Source organism: Mobula birostris, chromosome 18 (assembly GCF_030028105.1).
Source record: "Mobula birostris isolate sMobBir1 chromosome 18, sMobBir1.hap1, whole genome shotgun sequence".
NCBI lineage: Eukaryota > Metazoa > Chordata > Chondrichthyes > Myliobatiformes > Myliobatidae > Mobula > Mobula birostris.
This window is the reverse complement of record NC_092387.1, coordinates 56,424,247-56,432,498: the sequence shown is the minus strand read 5'-3', so window position 1 is coordinate 56,432,498 and position 8,252 is coordinate 56,424,247. Positions and strand designations below refer to the sequence as shown.

General features: G+C 43.7%; 1 protein-coding gene across 2 annotated transcripts in view; it reads right to left on the bottom strand.

Moving 5' to 3' along the window:
* Window positions 1-1,612: 1,612 nt before the first annotated feature.
* LOC140212133 (synaptotagmin-11) overlaps window positions 1,613-8,252 on the bottom strand; it is an 82,675-nt gene continuing 76,035 nt past the window's right edge. For both annotated transcript variants that reach the window (XM_072282730.1, XM_072282729.1), the window contains exon 5: window positions 1,613-8,212. In XM_072282730.1, the coding sequence (XP_072138831.1) occupies window positions 8,063-8,212 (150 nt within the window). In that variant the 3' untranslated portion in view covers window positions 1,613-8,062. The remainder of the gene's footprint in view (window positions 8,213-8,252) is intronic.

Below are 8,252 nucleotides of genomic sequence, written 5' to 3'. Positions count from 1 at the left end.
TTTTTTTACAATGCATCAGTTTCAGAGTAATAATTCTCCTTGCACTTGTGTACAGGAAATGACATGAAACAATCTTGAATCCAAGGTGCAATACTTCACATTTGGCCGCGTGAAACTCCATCTGCCATTCCTCCGCCCATATCTGGAACTGATCTAAATCCCGCTGTGTTCTTTGCCAGTCTTCTACATGATCCACAACATCACCAATCTTTGTAACATCTGCAAACCTATTAACCCACCCATCTACATTTTCATCCAACACACATCAAAGTTGCTGGTGAACGCAGCAGGCCAGGCAGCATCTCTAGGAAGAGGTACAGTTGACGTTTCAGGCCGAGGCCCTTCGTCAGGACTAACTGAAGGAAGAGTTAGTAAGAGATTTGAAAGTGGGCGGGGAGGGGGAGATCCAAAATGATAGGAGAAGACAGGACGGGGAGGGATGGAGCCAAGAGCTGGACAGGTGATAGGCAAAGGGATATGAGAGGATCATGGGACAGGAGGTCCAGGGAGAAAGACGGGGGGGGGGGAACCCAGAGGATGGGCAAGGGGTATAGTCAGAGGGACAGAGGGAGAAAAAGGAGGGTGAGAGAAAGAATGTGTGTATAAAAATAAATAACGGATGGGGTACGAGGGGGAGGTGGGGCATTAGTGGAAGTTAGAGAAGTTGATGTTCATGCCATCAGGTTGGAGGCTACCCAGACGGAATATAAGGTGTTGTTCCTCCAACCTGAGTGTGGCTTCATCTTTACAGTAGAGGAGGCCGTGGATAGACATGTCAGAATGGGAATGGGATGTGGAATTAAAATGTGTGGCCACTGGGAGATCCTGTTTTCTCTGGCGGACAGAGCGTAGGTGTTCAGTAAAGCGGTCTCCCAGGCTGCGTCGGGTCCCCAGACAGTCCTTCCAGGTGAGCAACACTTCACCTGTGAGTCGGCTGGGGTGATATACTGCGTCCGGTGCTCCCGATGTGGCCTTTTATATATTGGTGAGACCCGACGCAGACTGGGAGACCGCTTTGCTGAACATCTACGCTCTGTCCGCCAGAGAAAACAGGATCTCCCAGTGGCCACACATTTTAATTCCACATCCCATTCCCATTCTGACATGTCTATCCACGGCCTCCTCTACTGTAAAGATGAAGCCACACTCAGGTTGGAGGAACAACACCTTATATTCCATCTGGGTAGCCTCCAACCTGATGGCATGAACATTGACTTCTCTAACTTCCGCTAATGCCCCACCTCCCCCTCGTACTCCATCCGTTATTTATTTTTTTCACACATCCTTTCTCTCACTCTCCTTTTTCTCCCTCTGACTATACCCCTTGCCCATCCTCTGGGTTCCACACCCCCCTTGTCCTTCTCCCCGGACCTCCTGTCCCATGATCCTCTCATATCCCCTTTGCCTATCACCTTGCCAGCTCTTGGCTCCATCCTTCCCCCTCCTGTCTTCTCCTATCATTTTGGATCTCCCCCTCCCCCTCCCACTTTCAAATCTCTTACTAGCTCTTCCTTCAGTTAGTCCTGACGAGGGGCCTCGGCCTGAAACGTCGACTGTACCTCTTCCTAGAGATGCTGCCTGGCCTGCTGCGTTCACCAGCAACTTTGATGTGTGTTGCTTGAATTGTTGTTTATATTTTCATCCAGGTCATTTATGTACATCACAAACAGCACAGATCCTTGCAGAAAATGTCTAATCACAGACCTCCAGCTAGAATAAGTCCCTTTGACCACTACCTTCTGTCCTCAATGAGCAAGTCAGTTCTGAATCCTAAAGGCCAATTCGGACATGGATCCATGCATTTTAATCTTCTGGATGAGTTTCCCATGAGTGACCTTCTCAAACACCCTGCTAAGATCCATGTAGACAACATTCACAGCTCTACCTTCATCATTCACCCTTATCACCTTGTACAAACTCAAACAAATTAGTAAAGCTTGACTTGCCTCGCACAAAGTCATGCTGGCTCTCCCTAATTAGGCCATGATTTTCCAAATGCTCATATAATCCTATCCCTAAGAATTCTCTCCAGTACCTTCCCTACTACTGATGTGAGACTCACCAGTGTATAGTTTCCAGGATTATCCTTGGTTACTTTCTTGAATAATGGAACAACATTAGCCATGATCAAATGGCAGAGCAGACTCAATGAGCTGAATGGCCTAATTCTGCACCTGTCTTAAGGTCTTAATTAACTTCTTACCAGTCCTCTGGGACCTCACCTGTTGCTAAGGAAGAAATGAACATATTGGTCAAGGCCCCAGCAATCTCATCCATTGCCACTCTCAATAACCCATCAGGGCTTGGGGACCTATCCACAGCAGGGAAAAGGAAACGTACGTCGCATCCGGAGTTTCTCTGGTTAGCGGACGATTTCCCTCCACACCTCTCTGACGTAGTGGGGAACCGTGTACGAGACAAGTTACAGCAGTGGTTTGCCATTGCCTTCTGCTGCGGAGCTTCCAAAGAGATCATCAGCTCGTAACCCATTGCGGATGGAAAGGGTGCAGGGGAGCTGGCTGGCTGGATTCGAACCCAGGACCCACAATAATGCTCTTTAAAAGACCCAAGATTATATCCTCCTTTAAAATGCCCTTGCGTATTAATACACTTGGCACTGATATCCCTATCCACCACTTCCTCCTCCTTGGTAAATACTGAAGTAAAGTATTCATTAACAACCTTACCCACATCCACCACATGCAAGCAAATGTTCCCCACTTTATCCTATACTATCTCTAGTTATTCTCTTGCTCTTAATGTATGCCATTTTGTATACCTCTATATGATCTTCCCTCATTCTCCTGCACTTCAGGAAATAAAGTCCTAACCCATTAGTCTCAGCCGAGCTGATGTTCTGTCTGAAAATAACTGACTCTTTTAAGATGTCACTTATTATCTTAACTACACCTACATGGATGTACGGCACAGTAGCATAGCATCCCTATATAGTTTATGATCTTCCTGCTATTTTACCTCACTTCTATAGATCACAGCCTGCTATTGGGGTAAAAAAACAATGCCCTTGAATGGAAAATCCTACAAAAAGTGGTGGATACAGCCCAGTCCATCACAGGCAAAGCCCTCCCCATTATTGAGCACATCTACACGAAGCGTTGTTGCAGGAAAGCAGCATCCATCATCAGGTACCCCCACTGTCCAGGCCATGCTCTCTTCACACTGCTGCCATCAGGAAGAAGGTACAGGAACCTCAGGATTCGCACCACCAGGTTCAGGAATAGTTACTACCCCTCAACCATCAGGCTCTTGAACCAAAGAGGATAATTTCACAAAACTTCACTTGCCCCAGCACTGAAATCTTCCCAAAACCTATGGACCCACTTTCAAGGGTTCTTCATCTCAGGTTCTCGATATTTATTGACTATTTATTTATGATTATTATTTCCTTATTCTTGTACTTGCACAGTTTGTTGTCTTTTGCACATTGGCTGAACACCCAGTTGGTGCGGTCTTTCATTGATTCTATCATGGATTTATTGAGTATGCCCGCAAGAAAATTAATCTCTGGGTTGTTTATGGTGACTTAGATGTACTTTGAACTTTTAGACTCTGTGTCTGTCTCCTGAGTAAATACAAATGCAAAAACTACATTTAAGATCTTCCCCATCTCATTTGGCTCCATGCATAGAAGGACCTGGACCCACTGCAGTTTTCCTATTGTCACAATAGGTCAACGGCAAAAGCAATCTCAATCGCTTTTCACACGGCTTTAGAACACCTGGACAACACAAACACCTATGTCAGGATGCTGTTCATCGACTATAGCTCAGCATTTACTACCATCATTCCCACAATCCTGACTGAGAAGTTACAGAACCAGGGCCTCTGTACCTCCCTCTCCAATTGGATCCTCAACTTCCTAACCAGAAGACCACAATCTGTGCGGATTGGTGATAACATCTCCTCCTCGCTGACAATCAGCACTGGTACACCTCAGGGGTGTGTGCTTAGTCCACTGCTCTACTCTCTCTATACCCATGACTGTGTGGCTAGGGATAGCTCAAATACCATCTATAAATTTGCTAAGGATACAACCATTGTTGGTAGAATCTCGTGGTGATGAGAGGGCGTACAGGAGTGTTATATGCCAACTAGTGGAATGGTGTCACAGCAACAATCTGGCACTCAACATCAGTAAGATGAAAGAGCTGATTGTGGACTTCAGGAAGGGTAAGATGAAGGAAAACATACCAATCCTCATAGAGGGATCAGGTGGAGAGAGTGAGCAGTTTCAAGTTCCTGGGTGTCAAGATCTCTGAGGACCTAATCTGGTCTCAACGGATCAATGCAGTTATAAAGAAGTTAAGGCAGTGACTATACTTCATTAGGAGTTTGAAGAGATTTGGTATGTCAACTAATACACTCAAAAACTTCTATAGATGTACCGTGGAGAGCAGTCTGGCAGGCTGGGAGGTGGTGGTGGTGGTGGGGGGGGGGGGTGGTTGCTACTGTACAGGACCTAAAGAAGCTGCAGAGTGTTGTAAATTTAGTCGGTTCCATCTTGGGTACTAGCCTACAATGTAACCAGGACACCTTCAAGGAGCAGAGTCTCAGAAAGGTAGTGTCCATTATCAAGGACCTCCAGCACCCAGGGCATGTCCTTTTCTCACTGTTACCATCAGGCAGAAGGTACAGAAGCCTGAATGCATACACAAAGCGATTCAGGAACAGCTTTTTCCCCTCTGCCATCCAATTCCTAAATGGACATTGAATCCTTGAACACGAACTCACTTTTTTAATATATGTTATTTCTGGTTTTTTTGGCACAATTTTTAATTTATTCATTATATGTATACTGTAATTGATTTACTGATTTATTCATTATTGTTATTTTATTTTTTCCTCTTCTATATTATGTATTGCATTGAACTGCTGCTGCTAGGTCAACGAATTTCATGACACATTCCGGTGATAATAAACCTGATTCTCATTCTGATGACCACTCTGATCTTCAAGGGGATCAATTTTGTGCCTTGCTGTTCGGCTGTAGAAGGTGCTGGGATTCTCCTTCACCTTGTTTGTTAGAGCACCTTAAGCCTTCTTTTAGCCCTCCTAATTTCCTTAATTGTTTTTCTTGCATTTCTTATATTCCTCAAGTATTTCATTTCTTCCTTGCTGCCTATACCTGGCTTGTTTCTGTGTTGTGGTGTTCTGTGACTCTATTAGTCTATATGCAGGAGTGATCAGACAACATGAATTGTAGCGGACTCTGTCGTGATTACAAAGTGACTTTGAACTAAGCAAGGTTCCATGGCATGTGTCACAGAGTTCCTTTGCAGAGTTGGTGGGACTGAACTGGATCTGCCACTTGTGTCTGCTCAGTTGAATGTGGGTATTGGAGAGTCAGCAATTGTTCACAATTAATACACGTTAGTGACCTGTATTTGCAAACTAAACTTAGGAGTGAAATAGTCATTGACGGTCTTTCATGCCAGAATGGATTGGCTTCCACAAGATGTTGGTCATTGTCCATTCAAGATCATAAATAGTGAAAAAGAAAATCTACAGGTTTAGAAGTTTGGGTGGCTACACAAATACAACGTGAAGCTCAAAAGCAGTAGGTGTTTACTGGTAAACCTATTTCACCATATTAGCCAACATGAAATGAAACAACAGAGACTCATGAGAATAGTTAAAGAAACAGGAAGGGAGCAGGTATTACAGGAGAGCTCAAGTTTAACTATAAGGTATCAATTTGTAACTTTTTGCCACACTCCACACTCCACAATGGGTTATTTTCCCATTGACTTACTAGTGCAGACTTACTTAGACACGTTAAACTTAGAACATGATTCATCCAAAACTTGGAGGGGAGAATTGAAGAGAAGCAGTTGAGACAGAAATTAAATTATGATTCAAGACATGAAAGTAAGCATTTTAAACAATGAGCTAAAGTTGATCTGTTACCAACAGCTAACAGATCTGACATTTGGAGATGGGATGTTGGAGTGATAGTGGAAGTGAGCAGCACCAAGAGGTCTGTCATGAAGCTAGAAGATAAAATTAGAAGCGTGCACATAAATCACTTAATTCCTACAGGAGATGTACAAAGGAATGCCAAAGAATTTTGAGGTCATGAGTGTATTTCAGAAGTTAATCTTGGTGGAGACTGTAAAAGAAATGGCACAAAATTCGACTGCATCTAGACAAGGGATGACATTTTCTTCAAGATTAGGATGCAAAGTCAATAACATGTTACACTGAGATAATCAAAGAAATTGAGAAATCCTGTAAATTTGCAAATTATGTGAATGCACGAATGATACTTTTCTAAAAGCGGAGAATGGTGCAGTGGATGACAGGTACAGAGCTCCACTGTGTGCTCAGAATTAAACATAATGTGGAGTGCTCCAGCAATTCTCCTGAGACTGTTAGTGGTCCATTATATTCTGGGAAATTGTGCCATTAGGATAAGCACCCACACACAGACTCCAAATTGTGATGCACACAAATTTTAGTCTCTGCAAACTAACAAATCACCTGCTGTCTGATCATTTTACTCCCCTAAGACTCTGATAATCCTGAACTATGTGCACCAGTGCAGTTTCCAGTATCACTTCTGACGCAATGTCATTGACAATTACAATTAATAATCCTACATGCATCAATAAGCCGCCGCATTACATTTCCAACCTAAATCAGGTCTATCCTTCTCTTTGGCCCTCAGAGGAAATATTTTAATTAGTTACCTTTTCCTTTGGAAAGAAGAATGCAGATGTTTCCATGAATGACCTTCTGGAGAATCCTATGATAATGTTCATAAGGAGGGATCTATCTTAGAGAAGGTCCAACCATAGCACTATGTTAAACCATATACCATAGCCTCCAATCATTTCTAATCCATCTGTTCCTCCTCCCCAACAAGCCCTGTGGCATTTGGGAATCAAACACACCCTTCAGAACATTTTGAGCTTCTTCTGTCAGGCAACCAAACCTTGATGCCACTCCCAACCCGCACCGTCTCACCCTGACTCAGACCAAATTCCATTCACCCTTGAGCCCGCCTCACACCAAATCTCATTCACCCATCACCCCAGCAGAGACTGCGTCATGTTCATCCTCCAATGCAGGCTCTCTGCCTGGTGTTGGGTCTTGGTATGGTAACCACATACTTTTAGAAATTCTCATCCTGGTTTCCAAATACTTTTGTAGTACTATGTTCCCTCTCTTGCAGCACAGTAGTGTAGTGGTTAGTGCATCACTTTACGGTGCCACTTGTAATTTCAGGGTTAAATTCCCACAGAGTTCAGATGCTCTCTCCATGACTATCTGGGATTCCTCCAGATGTTGTGGCTTCCTCCCACATTTCAAAGGTGTATGGTTAGGGTTAGTGAATTGCAGGTATATTATATTGGCATTGGAAGTGTGCTGATGCTTCTGGGCTGCCCAACACAATCCTCACTGATTTTATTTGATGAAGCATCTCACTGTATGCTTCGATGTACAGGTGACAAATAAAGCTAATCTTTCCATCTTTAATCCACCACCAAGAGCTGTGCTCTCCTCCAACTCTGGCCTCTTGTATATCTCTGATTTTAAACACTGTCATTGGCATCCAATTCCTTTAAGCTTATGGTTCCTGAATTCTGAAATTAGGTTCTTAACCTTTCTTTGCGATACTCTTTAAAAAACTATCTCTTTAATCGTACCTTTCTTCACCTGTCCTGGATGTGAGGCCCTTATGCTGGGAAGAAGTGCTATTTAAACACATGTATGTGATTATAATGCAACTTTTACCCTGCTACAGGCTAGTTAAGCTTCGCTGCTACTTCTCACAACTGATCTCACTCAATCCTCTGCATGTTGAAATGGCAGTTCTATTGACCATGATCCTCAAGGTTCAGAGATGAAATGGTTTCAACATAGTCCCCTTGAATCCCTTAGCAACTAACACTTGACTGGGATGGACCAACAGAAGTGAAGGGGACCATTTGCCTCTACCACACCAAGCTCTGAATAAATATAGGATAGTTGAGACATCTTATCACTGATAGGCCAATGCTTTCGGAAGAGGGAGAGAATATGGCATATACATGGATATCTAGAAAGTGTCTGACTGGATTGGGTGCCATCTGGCAGATTCCACGTGACCCCGGCTGGACATTTCCTTCCAATGCATCTTCCCTGCCTCCGGAGCACTTGCACTAATGAACACACGACCAAGCACGTAGCTTCTGGTGTAGATACGACCCTGGGAATGAGAGAAGATATTTACATAGAGTAACCTGTGT